At 38.4% G+C, this 22,261-nt stretch overlaps 1 protein-coding gene across 3 annotated transcripts in view; it reads right to left on the reverse strand.

Annotated features, from left to right (window-relative positions):
* Positions 1-22,261, reverse strand: part of AFF3 (ALF transcription elongation factor 3) — a 543,761-nt gene that overhangs the window by 194,510 nt on the left and 326,990 nt on the right. For all 3 annotated transcript variants that reach the window (XM_047745267.1, XM_047745265.1, XM_047745266.1), the window contains one exon: positions 14,947-15,027. In XM_047745267.1, coding sequence (XP_047601223.1) covers positions 14,947-15,027 — 81 coding nt within the window. The remainder of the gene's footprint in view (positions 1-14,946; positions 15,028-22,261) is intronic.

A 22,261-nucleotide genomic window follows, 5' to 3' on the forward strand; every position in this document is an offset into this window, starting at 1 on the left:
CCCACAGGACTGTGGCAATTAGAGGGTTGGTTCTTGGTAGACTACCAGGACCAGGGCACTGTACAGACAATAGACTGAGGCACACCCTCTTCCCCTCACTCTCCATAAGAGGCCACTTGGCTTGTCCTGGAGCTTTAGAATAAGAGCCAGGCTTTGGGAGCAGCACATACTTTAGTGGCCTATGGAGCTGCTCTCAAGGAACATAGGCTGTGGACACCATTTTTGCATTCTCCCTCTGCCTTGCTGTAGCTTGCTGGTATCTCTCAAAAAGGAACTTAAACATACCCTTGGAACCCAAATGTTTGCAACTGCTGTCTGGGGAACACTTATAGATTGCCGGCTCTGGTGGCAGAGCCAATGCTTATAGCTGTGGACCTTCAGGACTATATATATTTGCATACTTTTAAAAAACTGCCACCTGGGGGAGGAGTCAAAATGGCGGAGGTGTAGCAGACTGAGAGGACATCAGGTCACAGGAGTTCAGTTAGACAGTTATCAAACCATTCTGAACACCTACAAATCCAACAGGAGATTGAAGAGAAGAAGAGCAGCAGTGCTAGGCACAGAAAATCAACCACTTTCTGAAAGGTAGGACGTGTGGAGAAGTGAAACCCAAGTGATGGAAAGATAGACTGTGGTGGGAGGGGCTGGCTCACAGCAAGCGGTGGAGCAACAGAGCACAAAATTTGATCTTTTAAAAGTGTGCTCCACTGAGGGACATCGCTCGAGAGGCTAAGTGGGGTTGGAGCCCTCGCAGGGACAGTATGGTTTCAGGTCCCGCAGGGTCACAGAAGGATCGGGGGTGTCTGAGTTTAGCAGAGATTGCAGGTATTAGAGCAGGGAAGCCGGTTATAGAGACGGGGCTGAGGAGTGAGCTATCAGCTCAGGATTACCTTAAAACAGGATCTGTGGCACAATTAGGCCACTGCTCTTTGAGCAGGGACCCCACAACTGGCAGACCTGGGGAGACTCACCTTCCTTCTCAAGAGGCAGGAATCTGCTAGGTTTGGACACCCCAAATGGAGCTGTGTGCCAGGGACAGAAATGCTCAGTCACAGGCTGGGTGAGTTCAGAGCTCAGCTGGAGACCAGGGAGACAGGAGTGATTGAGCGCTTTTCTCCAAAGGCGCATCAAGAAGTACAGCCCCAAGCTCTCGGCTCCTCCAGGCTGGAGATTGGGAGGCCATCATTTTCATTCCCCTCCTCCAGAGCAGTACAAAGCGTTCAGTGAACAAAAGCTCCCAAGAGGGAACTCAAGCAAATTACTTAGCCCGGCCCCTGGCAAGGGCAGTGCAATTCCGCCTCCGGCAAAGAGAATCACTGCGACAGGCCCCTCCCCTAGAAGATCAGCAAGAACATCCAGCCAAGACCAAGCTTACTGATCAACAGCAGAATTCCAGAGGAGGGGAAAGCAAAGCATGGAATTCATGGCTTTCTCCCTATAATTCTTTAATCTTGCAAAGTTAATTAAATTTTTTAAATTTTATTTTTCTTATTCTAATTTTTTTAACTTTTTCTCTTTCCTCTTTTAACATTTTTTTAACTAGTTTATCTTAACAATACCTTTCTAAAAAAATCTTTTTAAACCTTCATTATTATAGTCATATTTTATCCTTCATTGTATCTAACTTTATTTTTTGGATACATATAGGTTTTTTTCTTCTAAAAAATTTTGGGATACAACTTCTAATAGATAAAAATATGCCCTAAATCTAGCACTGGGCTTTGTTCTAGTCTCCAGCCTGAGCAAATTCTCTCCACTTTCTTTTTCTTTCTTTTCCCAACCAACTTATCTTACCAATTCCTTTTTTAGAATTTTTTAAAATTTTCATCTTTCCAGTCATATTTCATTCCTTCATTGTGTTTACCCTTATTTTTGTATATATATAAGTTTTTCTTTCTTTAAAATTTTGGGAGGTAGTTTCTTCTAAGAGACCAAAATACTCCCAAAATCAAGTGGGTGGCTCTGTTCTATTCACCAGTCTAATATATATATATATATATATATATATATATATATATATTTTAAAGATTTTATTTATTTATTTAACAGAGATCGCAAGTAGGCAGAGAGGCAGGCAGAGAGAGAGGAGGAAGCAGGCTCCCTGCTGAGCAGAGAACCCGATGCAGGGCTCGATCCCAGGACCCTGGGATCATGACCTGAGCAGAAGGCAGAGGCTTTAACCCACTGAGCCACCCAGGCACCCCTATATATTTTTATTAAAAAAAATTTTTTTTTTAAAAACTTCTTTTCCCCCTTTTTTTCTCCCCCCGATTTGGCGTCTCTTCTGATTTGGTTAGCATATGTTTTTCTGGGGTCTTTGCCACCCTTTTAGTATTTTATTCTCTCCTTCATATATTCTTATCTGGATAAAATGACAAGGCGGGAAAAACTCACCACAAAAAAAGAACAAGAGGCAGTACTGAAGGATAGGGACCTAATCAATAGGGACATTGGTAATATGTCAAATCTAGAGTTCAGAATGACGATTCTCAAGGTGCTAGTGGGCTCAAAAAAGGCATGGAAGATATTAAAGAAACCCTGTCTGGAGAAATAAAAGCCCTTTCTGGAGAAATAAAAGAAATAAAAGAACTAAAATCTAACCAAGTTGAAATAAAAAAAGCTATTAATGAGGTACAATAAAAAGTGGAGGCTCTTACTGCTAGGATAAATGAGGCAGAAGAAAGAATCAGTGATATAGAAGACCAAATGACAGAGAATAAAGAAGCTGAACAAAAGAGAGACAAATAACTACTAGACCACGAGGGGAGAATCTGAGAGATAAGTGATACCATAAGACAAAACAATATTAGAATAATTGGGATTCCAGAAGAAGAAGAAAGAGAGAGGGGGGACAGAAGGTATACTGGAGCAAATTATTGTTGAGAATTTCCCTAATATGGCAAAGGGAACAAGCATCAAAATCCAGGAGGTACAGAGAACCCCCCTTGAAATCAGTAACAATAGGTCTACACCCCGTCATCTAATAGTAAAATTTACAAGTCTTAGTGACAAAGACAAAATCCTGAAAGCAGCCTGGGAAAAGAAGTCTGTAACATACAATGGTAAAAATATTAGATTGGCAGCAGACTTATCCACAGAGACCTGGCAGGCCAGAAAGAACTGGCATGATATATTCAGAGCACTAAACGAGAAAAACATGCAGCCAAGAATATTTTATCCAGCTAGGCTATCATTGAAAATAGAAGGAAAGATAAAAAGCTTCCAAGACAAACAAAAACTAAAAGAATTTGTAAATACCAAACCAGCCCTACAGGAAATATTGAAAGGGGTCCTCTAAGCAAAGAAACAGCCTAAAAGTAGTAGACCAGAAAGGAACAGAGACAATATACAGTAACAGTCCCTTACAGGCAATACAATGGCACTAAATTCATCTCTTTCGATAGTCACCCTGAATGTAAATGGGCTAAATGCCCCAATCAAAAGACACAGGGTATCAGAATGGATAAAAAAACAAAGCCTATCAATATGCTGTCTACAAGAAACTCATTATAGACCCAAAGACACCTCCAGATTTAAAGTGAGGGGGTAGAAAACAATTTACCATGCTAATGGACATCAAAAGAAAGCTGGGGTAATAATCCTTATATCAGATAAATTAGATTTTAAGCCAAAGACTATAATAAGAGATGAGGAAGGACATTATATTATACTCAAAGAGTCTGTCCAACAAGAAGATCTAACAATTTTAAATATCTATGCCCCTAACATGGGAGCAGCCAACTATATAAACCAATTAATAATAAAATCAAAGAATCACATTGAAAATAATCAGTAATAGTAGGGAACTTTAACACCCCCCTCACTGAAATGGACAGATCATTTAAGCAAAAGATCAACAAAGAAACAAAGGCCTTAAATGACACATTGGATCAGTTGGACATCACAGATATATTCAGAACATTCCATCCCCAAACAAAAAAATACACATTCTTCTCTAGTGCACATGGAACATTCTCCAGCATAGATCATATCCTGAGTCACAAATCACATCTCAACCAGTACTAAAAGACTGGGATCATGCCCTGCATATTTTCAGACCACAATGCTCTGAAGCTAGAACTCAATCACAAGAGGAAATTTGGAAAGAACCCAAATACATGGAGACTAAACAGCATCCTTTTAAAGAATGAATGGGTCAACCAGGAAATTAAAGAAGAATTGAAAAAATTCATGGAAACAAATGATAATGAAAGCACAACTGTTCAAAATCTTGGGACACAGCAAAGGCAGTCCTGAGAGGAAAATATATAGTGATACAGGCCTTTCTCAAGAAACAAGAAAGGTCTCAAATCCACAACCTAACCCTACACGTAAAGGAGCTGGAAAAAGAACAGCAAAGAAAGCCTAAACCCAGCAGAAGAGAAATAATAAAGATCAGAGCAGAAATCGATGAAATAGAAACCAAAAAAACAGTAGACCAAATCAACAAAACTAGGAGCTGGTTCTTTGAAAGAATTAATAAGATTGACAACCCCCTGGCCAGACTTATCAAAAAGAAAAGAGAAAGGACCCAAATAAATAAAATAATGAAAGAAAGAGGAGAGATCACAACCAACAACAAAGAAATATAAACAATTATGAGAAAATATTATGAACAACGATATGCCAGCAAATTTGACAATCTGGAAGAAATAGATGCATTCCTAGAGATGTATAAACTACCACAACTGAACCAGGAAGAAATAGAAAACCTGAACAGACCCATAACCAGTAAGGAGATTAAAGCAGTCATCAAAAATCTCCCAACAAACAACCTGCTACCCAGGCCCAGACGGCTTCCCAAGGGAATTCTACCAAACATTTAAAGAAGAATTAGTTCCTATTCTCCTGAAACTGTTCCAAAAAATAGAAATGGAAGGAAAACTTCCAAACTCATTTTATGAGGTCAGCATTACCTTGATCCCAAAACCAAAGATCCCATCAAAAAGGAGAATTACAGACCAATATCCTTGATGAACACAGATGCAAAAATTCTCACCAAAATAGTAGCCAATAGGATCCAACAGTACATTAAAAGGATTATTTACTGTAAGCAAGTGGGATTTATTCCAGGGCTGCAAGGTTGGTTCAACATCCACAAATCAATCAGTGTGATACAATACATTAATAAGAGAAAGAACAAGAACCATATGATACTCTCAATAGATGCTGAAAAAGCATTTAACAAGGTACAGCATCCTTTCTTGATCAAAACTCTTCAAAGCATAGGGATAGAGGGTACATACCTCAATATCATCAAACCATCTATGAAAAACCCACAGCGAATATCATTCTCAACGGAGAAAAACTGAGAGCTTTTCCGCTAAGGTCAGGAAAATGACAGGGATGCCCATTATCACCACTGCTATTCAACATAGTACTGGAAAGTCCTAGCCGCAGCAATTAGACAACAAAAAGAAATTAAACGCACCCAAATTGGCAAAGAAGAAGTCAAACTATCACTCTTTGCAAATGATATGATACTTTATGTGGAAAACCCAAAAGACTCCACTCCAAATCTCCTAGAACTTGTACAGGAATTCAGTAAAGTGTCAGGATATAAAATCAATGCACAGAAATCAGTTGTATTTCTTTAGACCAACAACAAGACAGAAAAAAGAGAAATTAAGGAGTCAATCCCATTTACAATTGCACCCAAAACCATGAGATACCTAGGAATAAATCTAACCAAAGAAGCAAAGAATCTGTACTTAGAAAATTATAAAGTATTCATGAAAGAAATTGAGGAAGACACAAGGAAATAGAAAAATATTCCACGCTCATGGATTGGAAGAACAAATATGCTACCTAAAGCAATCTACACATTAATGCAATCCCTATCAAAACCCCATCCATTCTTCTCAAAGAAATGGAACAAATAATCCTAATATTTATATGGAACCAGAAAAGACCTCGAATAGCCAGAGGAATGCTGAAAAAGCAAGCCAAAATTGGTGGCATCATAATTCCAGACTTCAAGCCCTATTATAAAGCTGTCATCATCAAGACAGTACAGTACTGGCACAAAAACAGACCCATAGTTCAATGGAACAGAATAGAGCCCAGAAATAGACCCTCAACTCTATGGTCAACTAATCTTTGACAAAGTAGGAAAGAATGTCCAATGGAAAGAAGACAGTCTCTTCAAAAAATGGTGATGGGAAAACTGGACAGCCACATGCAGAAAAATGAAACTGGACCATTTCCTTACACCACACATGAAAACAGACTCAAAATGGATGAAGGACCTCAATGTGAGAAAGGAATCCATCAAAATCCTTGAGGAGAACACAGACTGCAACCTCTTCGACCTCAGCCGCAGCAACTTCTTCCTCGAAACATCACCAAAGGCAAGGTAAGCAAGGGCAAAAATGAACTACTGGGATTTCATCAAGATCAAAAGCTTTTGCACAGCAAAGGAAACAGTCAATAAAACCAAGATAAGATAGATAAACCAAATCAAAAGAAGATATTTGCAAACAACATATCAGATAAAGGGTTAGTATCCAAAATCTAGGAGGCACTTATCAAACTCAATACCCAAAGAACAAATAATCCAATCAAGAAATGGGCAGAAGACATGAACAGACATTTCTGCAAAGAAGACGTCCAAATGGCCAACAGACACATGAAAAAGTGCTCCACATCACTTGGTATCAGGGAAATACAAATCAAAACCACAACGAGATACCACCTCACACCATTCAGAATGGCTAAAGTTAACAAGTCAGGATATGACAGATGTTGGTGAGGATGCGGAGAAGGGGGAACCCTCCTACACTGTTGGGGGGAATGCAAGCTGGTACAGCTACTCTGGAAAACAGCATGGAGGTTCCTCAAAAAGTTGAAAATAGAGCTACCCTATGACCCAGCAATCGCACTTCTGGGTATTTACCCTAGAGATACAAACGTTGTGATCCTAAAGGACACGTGTACCTGAATGTTTATAGCAGCAATGTCCACAATAGCCAAACTATGGAAAGAACCTAGATGTCCACCAACAGATGAATGGATAAAGAAGAGATGGTGTGTGTTTGTGTGTGTGTGTGTGTGTGTGTGTGTGTGTATAAAATGGAATACTATGCAGCCATTCATTAAAAGAAATGAGATCTTACCATTTGCAACAATGTGGATGAAACTAGTGGGTATTACACTGAGCAAAATAATTCAATCACAGAAAGACAATATTCATATGATCTCCCTGATATGAGGAATTTGAGAGGCAGGGCAGGGGGTTTGGGGGGTAGGGAAGGAAAAAATGAAACAAGATGGGATTGGGAGGGAGACAAGCCATAAGAGACTCTTAATCTCACAAAATAAACTGAGGGTTGCTGGGGGAAGGGGGTTAGGGAGAGGGTGGTTGGGCTTTGGATACTGGGAAGGGTATGTGCTATGGTGAGTGCTGTGAAGTGTGTAAGCCTGACGATTCACAGACCTGAACCCCTGGGGCTAATAATTCATTATATGTTAAGAACAAAACAAAACAAAAAACCAAAGAAGCCCTGCTGCCTGTGGGTCTGTTTTCCAGTCAGCCTGAATCTAGGTGCTGAAATCCTACCCTTTGGGACACTGACATGTCTTGGCACATCCTGAACTATTAGGAGCTGTTAAAAATATAGTACATTGCTTGGACAAGCACACAGGTTTGTGAGATGATCAAGATTTGGGGAAGGGCTGAATAAAAAGTTTCATCTCTTATCCAAGGCCACTCCTTCAAGACTGGGAGAGGTGGTTAATATATCTACTACATAGAAATCAACATAGACAATCAAGCAAAATGAAAAGATAGACGAATATGTTCCAAGTGAAGACAAAACTTCAGAAAATAAAAAAAACCCTTAATGAAACAGAGGTAAGTAATTTACCTGATAAAGAGTTCAAAGTAATGGTAATAAAAATCTTTACTGAACGGGTGAGAAGAATGGATGAACACAGTGAGAATTTCCACGAAGAGATGGAAAATATATGAGTGTCCCAAACAGAAGTCATAGAGGTGAAGAATGCAATGACTGAGCTGAAAAATACACCACAGGTGTTCAGCAACAGAATAAATGAAGCCAAAGAAAGGATCATTCTACTCAAAGACAAGCCAGTGGAACTCACCAATCAGAGCAGGAAGAAGAAAAAAAAAAAATGAAATAAGGGAAGACAGCTTAAAGGCCATACTGGACAACAGACTAACATTTTCATTGTAAGGTTCCCAAGAGAAAAAGAGAATGAAAGGGATAGAAATCATATTAGAGGGAATAATGGCTGAAAATTTCCCTACCTTGGGGAAGGAAATAGGAATCCAGATCCAAGAATCCCAGAGAATTCCAAAAAAGATGAATCCAAAGAGACCCACACCAAGATACATTATGATTAAAATGTCAGAAGTTAAGGAAAAAAAGAGAGTATTAGAAGCAGCAAGAGAGGGGCTCTTGGGTGGCTTGGTTAGTTAAATGACTGCCTTTGGCTCAGGTGATCCTAGAGTCCTGGGATTGAGTCCTGCATTGAGCAGGAAATCTACTTCTTCCTCTGACCCTCACTCCCCCGCTGCTCTCTCAAGTAAATAAATATTTTTTTAAAAAGCAGCTAGAGAAAAATAATTTGTTAAGTACAAGGGATCCCCCATAAGAGTTTCAGCACAAACTTTACAGGTTAGAAGGGAGTGGCAGGATATATGCAAAGTGCTGACGGAAAAATCTTCTAACCAAGAATACTCTACCCCACAAAATTATCACTAAGAACTGAAGGAGATCAAGTTTTCCAGACAGCAAAAGCTAAAGGAGTTCATTACATAATGATGAAGGGACATCATGAAGCTGAAAAGAAGTGGCCTAATTAGTAACAAGAAAACAGGTGAAACTAAAACTCAGCTAGAAAAATCAATCTTTAGTAAAGGTAGTGGATTAATTATTATAAGGGTAGAATGATGGTTAAAAGACACAAGTGGTAAAAAATAACTATGATTATAATAACTAGGGGATACACAAGACGAAAAGATGTAAAATGTGACACCAAAACCATAACATGACAGGAGGAGGGTAAAAATGTTCAGCTTAAAATGGGATCAAAGTTGTTATCAATTTAAAATAGATTGTTACAGATATAACTTGTACATGTAAGCCTCATGGTAACCACAAAACAAAAAACCTATAGTAAATACAGAAAAGATAAAGGCAAAAGAATATAAGCATACTGTTAAAGAAAGTCTTTGGGCGCCTGGGTGGCTCAGTTGGTTAAGCAACTGCCTTTGGCTGGGGTCATGATCCCAGAGTCCTGGGATCCAGTCCCGCATCAGGCTCCCTGCTCCATGGGGAGTCTGCTCCCTCTGACCTTCCTCCCTCTCATGCTCTCCCTCACTGTCTCTCAAATAAATAAAATCTTTAAAAAAAGAAAGTCATCAAACCACAAAGGAAGAGAGCAAAAGAAGGAGAAAGGAACAAAAAGGAACTTCAAAAACAGCTAGAAAACAACTAACAAAATGACAATAAGCATATACCTATTAATAAATTACTTCAAATGTAAATGGACTGAATTCTCAAATCAAACAACACAGAGTGGCTGAATTGATTAAAAAACAAGACTTGAAAAAATGTTGAGGCTACTGTTTAGAGAAGAGACTACGTGCTAGAGGCTAGGACGAATGGCTGGAGCACTCTAAGAGTCCACACTAAATGGATGATGGCTTGGAAGAGATGGCAGGTAGAGCAAGTGTGGAAACAGGAAGACCAGTTGGGGAGCTATTGCACTAATTAATACAGGAGGTGATAGTGTAGACCAAGCAGGTAGCTGTGATGGTGGGGAAGCATTTAGATTCGGGATATATTTTGAAAGTAGAGTAGACTTGATTTAGTGATGGGCTGGATGTGTGATATGGGCAAAAGACGAGTTAAGGATGGTGTACTGAGTTGTACAGCATCCTCCAAAAGCCCATGTCCACTCAGAATCTGTGAATTTGACCTTATGTGGAAATAGGGTTCTTGCAGGTAAAATCAAGCTAAGATAAGGTCACACTAGATTAAGATGGGTCCTACATTTAATGACTGCTGTCCTTAGAGACACAGAGACACAGAGAAGTAGGAAAACCTTATGTATGTAGAGGCAGAAATGAAAGTCATCAGAAGCTAGGAAGAGGCAAGGAAAGATTCTTCCCTAGAGCAGTCAGAGGAAACATGGCCCTGCTGACACCCTGATGTCAGACTTCCAGCCTCCAGAACTATGAGAGAATAAATTTCTTTTATTTTAAGTTGCCCACTTTGTGTATTTTGTTACAGGTGTGTTAGAAAACAAATACAGATGATTCCAAGGGTTTTGGGCTGAGCCAGCTGCAAAAATGGAGAAATCACTTAATAAGAAACACTGGGATAAAAGGCTTGTGGAGGGGATTAAAAGCTCAGTGTTTGATGTATCAAGCTTAAGATGTTAGGTATCCAAGTGGAGATGTTGAGTAAGTAAGCAGAAATCAAGTATGGAGTTTGGAGGATGGAGAAGAGGCCATAGACATAAAATCAGAAGTCATAAGCTTGGCACAGAGAGTACTTAAAGCAATAATTAGATGAAATAATTAGATGAAATCAACGAAGGAATGAACAAACAGAGAGGAGATATGGAAGGACTAAAGGTAAGTGTAGAAAAAGGACTATCAGAGACTCTAGGTCATGTCTGGACTAAAAACCTGCTTGAAAATAGACTCTAGCAAAAATAATAAGCACATCTTAAAAAGAGGAAGAGTTGAGATACAAGAAACAATGACCAATTTAGAAACTAACAAATAATTTTTAAGGTGTAATGGTAAAAATTGGCTATAATAATGACAGTTTGAAATACTATAATCTCAAACTGAGAGATGATGGTGAGGGAGATCAAAGTAAAACTAACTGTTTTATAGTTGGGGGTAGAATATAGATATGAGTTAATTATAGTATTGATAAAAATGAGTTTAACTAGGTTAATGTATTAAAATTTTGAAGGCAATTACTAGAAAAACAGAGTATTATGTAGATGTTTGAAAATCCCAAAGGTGGAAAAAAAAAAGAAAAAAACAAAGATTAATTAATCCAAGAGAAAGTATAAAATTTGAAAAAGCCAATAGGCATAGAAGAAAATGAAAATACAATTAAAGATCTACTCTTATAAGAAAACTAGGGACAGTATGTTTTATGGTTGAGTTACTCTATGTCTTTAAGGAAGGGCATGTCATATAAAGTATCCCAGAACACAGAAAAAGGTAGAAAGCTAAAGAAATCATTATAGAAGGCTGATATATTCCTGGTGTCAAAACTGAACTAGCATACACAAAAAGATACCTAGACCAAGGTGACTTATGAACACAGGAGTAAAATTCCTAAATTAAATATTGGCATATTGAATACAAAAGTGTATCAAATGAACAATCCACTATACTCAAGGAAACTAATCATAGGTGATGGAATGCTTCTATATCTTGAGTGTGATGGTCTCAGGAGCATATGTGTTTTTCAAAACTTGCAGGATACTGTTTGCAAATTATACCTTTACAAATGAAAAAATTATACCTTTACAACTGAAAAAAATAAATCAATCCGTGAAAATGTTCAGAAAGCTAGAAATAGAAGGAATCTACCTGAGATGGACATACAATAAGCAATTCTTATACCTACTGATAACAACTACACTCAATGATTAGAATCATCCTTGTTAATGTCATGAATATGGCAAAGATGTACAGCTTCCTGTTGAAGGAAGGGCAAAATGCAACATATTTGTCATTTGCAAAACTCTTTAACAGCTTCTCGGTTCACATAAAGCCCAAGTCCTTTCAATGGTCCTACTGGCCCAGGACAATGTGGTGTCACTTACTGCTCCTTGCCTGGTTCGCTCTGACTCCACTGTTCTTGATGTTCCTCCTGCATCCAGGCACTTTCACTCCACCTGCCAGAATTCTTTGGCCACTGTCTGCATGACTTACTCCTTCTCTACCTTCAGCTCAAGTGTCACCTCCACAGCAGGGTCTTTCTTAAGCTCCCTATTTAAAATTCATCCATCTCCATTCACCATCAGCATTCATTATCTTCCTCCCTGATTTATCTTTCTTCACTACATACCATCATCTAACATGTCATATGCTATGCATTTTCTTCTCCCCACTTTGGAAAATGTAAGTCCACCAAAAAAAAAAAAAAAAAAAAAAAAGTCTCCCAGGATCAAAAGGAGTTCAGTAAATAAACATGTAACACCTCGTAGCATTCCTTTTCAGTTCTCTTGGGTATATACCTGAGAGTGGAATTGCTGGGTCATATGATAACCAGATGTTTAACCTTTTGAGGAAATGCTGAAGTGTCTTTCAAAGAGGCTGCATCATTTTGATCCTACCAGCAACTGATAGCAGGGTTCCAATTTCTCAGTACTCTTGTCAACACTGGTTATTGTTTGTCTTTGATTTTAGCTATTTAAGTAGGTATGAAGAAGTATCTCTGTGTGGTTCTGATTTGAAACTCTAATGATTAACAATGCTGACAGTGTCTTTCCATATAGGTATCAGGCATTTGTAGACCTTCTTGGGAGAAATGTCTATTTAAATCCTTTGCCCATTCTTTTACCTTTTTATTGTTGGGTTATAAGAGTTCTTTATATATTGTGCCACTACCTATTTCAGTAAATAAAATTTTCTCTGAACACAGCCACATTTATTCATTTAGGTATTGTCTGCAAAGCCTAAATTATTTACAATCTTGATCCTTTATGGAAAAAGCTTGTTGACCTCTGATTAAAAAATGAGTTATTGGGAAAGAATTAGATAAATATTCTGAAAAAAAGAGGCTGGACAGTTGTGAAACAAATCCATGTATTTATGAGAAATTCAATTGTTGATTTGGTTTGATTTCAAACCACTGAGAGGAACATGGGCTAATCAGTTGATAGTGTTACAATAATTTACTAACCACTGAAAAGAATAAAGCTAGAATCCTATGTTATACCATCTATAAAAATTGTTTGAAAACCCAAAAATAAACTATAAAAATGATAATAAAATAGAGAACATTGTTAGAATGTTGGAGTAGAAAAAATCATTTTTCTCTGACATAAAAATTAAACACTTTGCTAGTATAAAACGTACATAAATAAGGTTGCAAGAAAATAGTTGCATCATATATATAACAGACAAATGAATAAGATATAAGGAGTTTGTACAAATCATTTTTTTAAAAGTGATAATGGATACGAATGGGCAATTTGTAAAGGAAAAATAGTCAATGCTCAAACTCAGAAGTAATTGGAGAAATGCAAATTAAAACAATGGGATATCAATTTTTTATCCTCACTACAGACAAAATGATATAAAACCAGATAATGTTAAACACTGGCAAAGGTGCATAAAGAAATACTGCTGAAACACAGTCAAGTACCCAATTCCTCTTCTAGGTATCCACACTAGAGACTTTCAAAAAGAGGCATATAAAGAGGCATTTATAGAAATAATGTTCGTTATAATAGTGTTTGTGATAACAAACCCTAACCAATCTCAGTGTCCATCAAAAGGAGCTTGATTAAATAAACTACAACAGATTCATACCGTAAAATATTTTGCTGCAATTAAGAAGAATGAAGAACATCTCTATATTTTTACCTGGAAAGATCTTTAAATACCTTTTGTTAAGGGAAGTAAAAATCAGCTCAGAATGAAATTTACCACTGTGATAATTATAATGAATTGTTATTTTAATAATTCACTTTAAAAGGTTACAGTGTTGGGGCACCTGGGTGGCTCAGTGGTTAAGCCGCTGCCTTCTGCTCAGGTCATGATCTCAGAGTCCTGGGATCGAGCCCCGCATCGGGCTCTCTGCTCAGCGGGGAGCCTGCTTCCTCCTCTCTCTCTGCCTGCCTCTCTGCCTACTTGTTATCTCTCTGTCAAATAAATAAATAAAATCTTAAAAAAAAAAAAAAGGTTACAGTGTTAATATTTAGCAATAATATGCATTCATGGTATCCAAAAAGAATCAACTCTTGGAAGAAATGTTTTTAGAACTATACCATCTAAGAGTTTGTAAAAACTGCTTATTTTATTTAAAAAATTTAAAAACTGCTTATAAACATTTATGTCTATCATGCACAGGGAAGATGAGTGGAATGGTATTCACCAAACTCCTGACAGTAAATTCTGGGTAGGGAAATAAAATCTGGACGAGGGTACCAGACACTTTCATATTTTGCTTCTTCTATCTGCATAATTTCATCTTTATGAATATGTAGTTATATATCAGCTACATGGTTAGAAAACATAAAACCTATTAGACTTGTGTATAATTTAAATATATTGTGGCTAATTTTTTAGTGTGTGTTTGTCCTTAGAAAATGAAAATTTGTTTTTTAAAGTCCTAGAAAATATTTTAAGGTTTATAAAAGATACCAAAGAGGAATTATATACTACATGTCCTCAATTCTAAGACACTGATTTTAAGATACATCATTAATTTAATAATAGTTTTTCAGGAAAAAAAAAAGAGATAATCACACTGAATGAGTAAGATGATTATATGGTGCATTTCAACTTCACAAATGTTTTTAGATAAAATGACAATTATAGGGCACCTGGGTGGCTCAGTTAGTTAAGCAACTGCCTTTAGATGCTGGAGTCTCAGGTTCAAGTCCTGCTTCAGGCTCCCTGCTCAGCAGGAAGTCTGCTTCTCCCTCTGACCCTCCCCCCTCTCATGCTCTCTCTCTCTCTCTCATAAATAAATAAAATCTTTTAAAAAATGACAATTATAATATGCATCACATTTTGCCGAGAGTAGGGAAGTGGAAGCTTAATTTTCTCCCTTTGATGAATAAATACATGCTTGCAGACTGTTGAAATTCAGCCATATGCCTCTGGTAGGAATATTTACAGGGGAAAAAAAAAAATCACGGGAAAAACCACTATCCACTACGAAATCTCTACGTGAGTAAAACATATTGCTCCTGAGCGTTACAAGATCTCACCTTATTTGGAAATGGAAATTTGCTTGGTTCCACTTTGCCAGGTGCTGGAATCGCAGAAAGTGGTGGGAGCCAGGTCATCTCCTAAATGGTGGGAAAAAACAAACAGCACTGTAATACAGGGAGTATTTAAAGTCAGTAGCTATTGGAGCCTGCCTTAATAACAATGGGAAGGGACTGAAATGAAGAGATGAATAAAGAATGAAAGGGATTTTTTTTTTTAAAAAAGGATGTGAGATCTGCTTTCATGATCTCTTTTCCTAATTTTACCAACTCTTGGTTCCATGGCTATCCCCATGCTCCCTTTGTATCTTAAAAAGGTCTGCAAGGCTGTCCTATTTTCACTTCATTTAAGCTCCTGAGTAAAGGGACAACCTAGTAGTAAAAGTTCTATGGGAAACGCTATACAAAGGGGGCTGCTTCGCTTAGACTCAATCCCACAAAAATTCACAGGGTGTTTCTGTAGGAATGTACAAAGTGACTTTAGGGTCATTATGAGAGGAGTCTTTATTTTAGTAGAAACTAGCATTAGGATGAGTTTCCAATAAGCCCCACACAACACTTTGGTCTTCATAAAAATTTCCTTCAGGGAGAAGTGAAAAAAAAAACAAGTCACACGTACGAAATAGAGAGAAAAGGAGGGAGGGTGGGAGGGAGAGAAATAAGTGTCATTTTTATAACACAGTATTAAGAATACAACTTTAGCTCAACACACAATCATCTGTCATCTGCTTTCTGACAGAAACTTTCACTAAACTGTGAGAGAGGGGGAGTGCTGTTTATACACTTGCAGTTTTCTTCTTCAGTTCCATCTCCTGGAAGGTACCTGCATTTACTAAATGATTGTACAATTAAATTGGATCAATCAATTTCTGATTACCAGCAAACTTACTTGGCGTTTACAGATAACTTTTGAAACCTCCCCCCTTTAAAAAATTTCCTTCCACTTTCAAACCTAAGCAAGCATAGAAGCGGTAGTTGATCCATTTTAGGAAAAGTGAGAAACTCTTTTTAGGTGAAGACATCTTCTCACCTCCCTTGGGGAAAAGGGATTCTGTCAGGTTTTTCAAATCAAAGAAATTCTTAAGAGTGGTCTTATGCCTTTAAAAAAAAATTATTTATTATTTATTTTTTATTTTTATTAACATATAATGTATTATTTGTTTCCGGGGTACAGGTCTGTGAATCATCAGTTTTATACAATTCACAGCACTCACCACAGCACATACCCTCCCCGATGTCTATAACCCAGCCGCCCTATCCAACCCCCTCCCCCTTTTAGCAGCCCTCAGTTTATTTCCTGAGATTAAGAGTCTCTTACGGTTTGTCTCCTTCCCCAGTGCCATCTTGTCTCATTTTTCCCTCCCTATCCCCCACGACCCCTGACCCTGCCTCTCAAATTCCTCGTATCAGAGAGATCATATGATAATTGGCTTTCTCTGATTGACTTATTTCACTTAGCATAATACCCTCTAGTTCCATCCATGTCATTGCAAATGGTAAGATTTTGTGGTTTTTTTTGATGGCTGCATAGTATTCCATTGTATATATATACCACATCTTCTTTAACCATTCATGTGTTGACAGACAGCAAGGCTCTTTCCATAGTTTGGCTATGTGGACACTGCTGCTATAAACATTCAGGTGCACTTTTTTTTTTTTTTTTAAGGTAACTCTCCTCCTTCAGCTCCTTAGATAGTGCAGAGACACACAGAGAGGGAGCAGAGGGGAAGGTCAAATCCACCTGGAAGGATTTACTCATCATCTCTCGCCCACCTTGACACCTGCGCCATAGGTGGGTTAAGCTCGTAGGCATTTGAGATGTTCCCTCCATTCTGCTGTTACAGAGGTCTCACCAATGGAAAGCAAAGGAAGATCCAGTGACCGTCTCTATCCCTCTCTGGCCTTACCTCTGCTCCCCAAAGCCCCAAGTATCTTCCCATTCTATCCTGTATCTGTCCCTGTTGTCTCTTTGGAAGAGGCTGTTAAGCAGGACTGCCAAGTTTGTGTCCAGAACAAAGTGGGTGCTCAGTATATTTCTGAATGAATGCCAAATTGAATAGTATCTCTGCAATATCTCTGCCATCCTAATCACACATTTTAACCTGAATTACTTTAATAGCTCCCTTATTGGTTCTGTTTCTTTTGTTATTGATCAATCCACTACACTCCAGCCAACTCAATTTCCCTAGACTACAGATGCAGACAAAAAGCTTCACTGCTCCAAAATCTTCACATACGATTATATATATATAACAATATGATGGTGACCATGGCCATGATGTCTCCTGTTGTGCTTTGCAGTTTTCAGAGCACTTCCATACAAGTTTTTTTTTTTCAAGATTTTATTTATTTATTTGAGAGAGAGACACACAGTGAGAATAATAAGGGGAGTGGGAGAAGGAAGAGCAGGCTTCCCGCTGAGCAGGGAGCCTGATGTGGGTCTCAACTCCAGGACCCTGTGATCATGACCTGAGCCAAAGGCAAACGCTTCACAACTGAGCCACCCAAGTGGCTAATTTAAAAACTTAACAAATTTTTAAATTTACACTCAACCTTTAATCACCACTACGCCCATACTGCAGGTGAGGGAGTCAAAGCTTAAAGAGATGAACTGACTTGCCCAAGTTCACTGAATTCATAATGTCACCACTGAAATTTGCACATATATCTCATACTTCCAGCCCAGTATTTGATTTTCACTCCACTACATTTGCTCTCAAAGACCTCACCCTCATATTCAAGAACTTCTACGAGGTGCTGGTTTTCAGCCTTGTGTCTTTTTTGTTAGTCTACATGCACTCTGTGTATAAGGGAAACTACAGTCTTTGTTTTCACTTACACTATACTCTTTGTGTGTGACTGCCCTATTCTTATATGCTTTTTAGGTTTCTATCCACTCATGAAGGCTCATTTCAAACATCATCTATGTCTTGAGGCCTTTGCTGATTCCCCTTCTACTTCAATATGATACAACAATTTTCTTCTCATGCTCCTCCAATGCACTTATTTTTCTCTCTCATAGTAAAGGTCAGGTTCTTTTTTGTGTTCAGTTTTATGAGTATACACCTCAGTCTGCACAAAATCATTTCTCCCTCTTCTGATATCCTTCCTCTAAAGCAGAACAGAAATTGTACTTTAGAATCTCAGTAATCTCTTTCAATAACATTCAGATCTATTAAACATAATCCTGTAAAGAAGGACTCAAAATTTCTTCAGAGTGGGACACTGCCTACTTATCATTGTGTAGACTGAAGCACATTATATACTAAGCTCTCAAAATTAACTCCTTGAATTAACTGAACGCCCATATTTCAATGCAAAATTATTACCTTTATTTTAATTCTAGCTAAGTATTTCCATGTGACTTTTCCATCTAATGAAGTCTGCTAAATATATGAAGGAAGGGTAAAGACAACAGCATTGCTTAAAACATTTAAATCTTTAGAATTTCCAAAAACATAAGAATTCTTTACATGAACTATTTAAATGTATACTTTAGATTATTTCTACTTCCTCTTCTGTCACTTACTAGCTCAGTGAGCTTAGGTAAATCACATCTTCAGTAAACTGCAGTGATTTCAAACCACAGACTTAGGAATCAATCAAATCTCAGCTTGTGGTATTTTAGAACCAGAGGAAATAGAGATGTTAACAATCTCAAAGTTTAATCATGAAGATTAAATGAGATAATACATTTAAAGAGCATAGCGTAGGTTCCCTTATGTTTAATCATTCAATAAAAGACAGTACTGTTTAAAACCAAACTGAGTTTAAAAATTCTTATCTCTAAAATGAGAAACAGAATTTCTTTTTTTTTTTAAAGATTTTATTTATTTATTTGACAGAGAGAGATCACAAGTAGACAGAGAGGCAGGCAGAGAGAGAGAGAGAGAGAGAGAGAGAGGGAAGCAGGCTCCCTGCTGAGCAGAGAGCCCGACGCGGGCCTCGATCCCAGGACCCTGAGATCATGACCTGAGCCGAAGGCAGCGGCTTAACCCACTGAGCCACCCAGGCGCCCGAGAAACAGAATTTCTTTATGAGCTTTAAATATCGGGAAACTGAGATGAGAGAATATATGGGAAATTTTTTTTTAAAGATTTTATTTGTTTTTGAGAGAGAAAGAGAGAAAGAGAGAGAGAACACAAGCAGGGATTAGGGGTAGAGGGAGGAGCAGACTTCCTACTGAGCAGGGAGTCTGATGTAGGACTTGATCCCAGGACCCTGGTATCACGATCTGAGCCAAAGGCAGATGCTTAACTGACTGAGCCACCCAGACACCCTAGGAAAGTGTTTTTATAAAAAAAGAAGCATTATGCAAATGTAACCCATAATTAACCTAATAATGATTAATACAAACTATGTAGTATTAAAACAGAAAGTTATTTAAAGCAATTATTATGATCCCTAAGTATATTCTGTACTCTACACTGGAGAAAATATCCCTAAGCTTTCTCATGGGAACAGAGCCTTGACATAATAACAATGAGATAAGATTTGGTTTAACAAAAAAGTGCTTAATTTGTACCTTATTTCTAGTAGTTTAAAATGTAAACAAAGGTAAAGTTTTTCATAACTGCTAAAATTTCACTTAGTCTATCTCACAGCATTCTCACAGGAAAGATTCCTGTCTGTTGTCAGGTGGTCAATCCCATGCCACTGTGTCCACTGTTCCCCACCCTCACTCATGCTCCTGACTTCTCTCGTCTTAACCAGTCCTTCAACACTGCACTGTTCCTCCTTCTCCCACTTGGCTGTCCAGTAGCCACTTCCCTGACCACAGGCTGTGAATTTATCTAAGACAGGATGAAAATAGAATGTAAGGCCAACTACTCCAGAGTTTAGGGAGCTACCTTCTGATCTTCTAAAGTCCCTTGCCACTTCTTTGATCTGTCTGCCTTTGTTCCTCTTTGATTTCTTGTCCCTTAGGAATGAGGTCACACCCTATTCCTCAACACTAAGAGGGCCCCGGTTTTGAGTTTGGGTTCCTTAGCCAAATGGTAGGATTCGGAATCAGACATATCTGTCTTAACACAGCCTCACCAGTCCCATTTCTCTAAGCAGATGTCTAGTTACCCAAGGGACATATTTCAGGGTGTCTTCTTATTTTTTAGATAAGCTTCAAATGCCAAGTCTCTTTATAGTAAATACACTCACTTTTCTGCTAAATGAAGGAACAGATGGTTAAATGATAACAGTATAGGATACTGCATTTCATTAACTGTCCAACTTTTCTCTATCCTCTACATAACAGTTTTCAGAAGGTCATGGGATACATGGGCCAGTGTCCATTTTCATGTCTATTATCCAGCAAGCTTGACCCTGAGTCCCAGGAATCCAGAACATCAAGGTGAGCAGACTTGCATATACTCATTTTACATAACCCTCTCCCTTCTATGTAGCTACCAACTTACTCTGGCATCATCTGCATCTGCCTGTCCGAGGATAAATGGTCAGAGGTTTGGGGATCTATTCATTACACAGTGTGACTCTTTATTATTTGAGGTGAGAAGAAATGAAAGTTGAATTTTAGTTTGAAATCTTGAGAGTTCAATATGTATATATTGTAGTATAAAGATCTGCACAGTATATTTAGTTTGCAAATCGAGTAAATTAGAAAAATTCTGAACAATATTTAAATTTTCCTATTAAAATCAGCGAATAGAGAAATAATTTCCCTGGTCTCTCTCCTTGTCTACTGTCGCCCCACTACACTCTATCTTGATCACTGTCAATGAAGTGTTTTATTTAAAATAGTTTCTACACCGCACTTGCTCAAAAGCTCCCAAGGACTCTGGTCCAAGCATTCAAGATGCTCTGTCATATGGCGCCATCAAGAAACACTGCAGTGTTACTGCTGCTATTTTTCTATATGGTCCTCCCCTCCTCCCTGCCAGATGGGCTTACTTCTTGTCCTGCCCTATGTTTTCCTGTCCCGACATTTTCTGTTTCTCCTTCCATATTCCTCCAACTTCACTTACCTCTTCCTTCTTTTTTAAAAAAGATTTATTTATTTGAGAGAGACAGAGAGTGAGCGAGAGAGAGTGGAGGGACAAGGAGAGAGAGAATCTTAAGCAGACTCCCCGATAAGCAGGGAGCCCAAAGCTAGGCTCAATCTCATGATCCTGAGATCTCGACCTGAGCCAAAATCAAGGGTTGGATGCTTAATGACTCAGCCACCCAGGCGCCCCTTACCTCTTCCTTCTTCCTCATGCCTTGTCTCCGTATGAAAGTCACTGACTAGTGTGATCCTTAGCAAGCACTCTGCATTACACAGGACCTGTGTCCCTTATTTCACATTTCCACGCTAGCTGGGGCTGTGAGTTTATCTTTCATGTGTTACCACTATCAGACTAAGCATTTTTTAAACCCCTATTAGTTTTAGAACCTCTTTGAGGGAAGGGGTTGTGTCTTTGAAACTCTCTTGTAGCTCTTTGGAGGCCTAGCACAATGGATAAAATAATAGGAATTTGTTTAACTTCTCTGGGATTCTCTTTTCTCTCCTTTTAAAATGATGGCACCAATAAGCTATACTTGTCCTACCAAATACATACGAAGGTTGCCAGAATCAGGAGAGACTGAAATTCTTCTTTCTCTTTCAGCAATGTTTCAACAGCTGCCGCCAACTCTGAGGTCTGCTAAAAAGGGGTGTCTATCCCCACAGGCCTGGCAAATGACCACAGCTAACTCCAGAATTCTTTGTGCTCAGAAACTCACTCTTTTCAAAATAAAACATGGGATTAATTCTGTCACTTGGGAATAAAAATATAAAATGCCAAAGTCAATTTTTATACGTGGCAGTGGCTGCTGCAGATCAGAGCATTACTTTGTTTTCAGTTTCCACACCCGAATAATCCCTCAGCTTTTCAGTTCTTTCACACGTATTATTCATGTTATGACACTCTTCTCAGATAAGTGCTGCCAACAACAGAACAGTGTCATTTTTATTACACTGCATATCCTTTAAATGCGGGTAGCTAACAAGAGCACTGTGTCTGGTGAAGGGAAACGCTGCTGCAGGCCCATACCTGGGAGTCAGAGCACCAGCCTTCGAGTAAGAGGAATCGGAAGCAGCTCCCCCATTCTTTCCTCACAAGGGTGGGGAGTGCATTCTAACTGTCAGTCCATCCCTGGGCTTCATTTATTTTTTTTTAAGATTTTATTTTATTTATTTGAGAGAGAGAGAGAGCAAGCAAGAGAGAGAGCATGAGCATGGGGAGGGATAGAGGAAGAGAGAGACGTATATCCCTGCCAAAGGCAGCCTGACACGGGGCTCGATCCCAGGACCCTGAAATCATGACCTGAGCCGAAGGCAGAT

This window comes from Lutra lutra, chromosome 9 (assembly GCF_902655055.1).
Source record: "Lutra lutra chromosome 9, mLutLut1.2, whole genome shotgun sequence".
In the NCBI taxonomy this organism is placed as follows: Eukaryota; Metazoa; Chordata; class Mammalia; order Carnivora; family Mustelidae; genus Lutra; species Lutra lutra.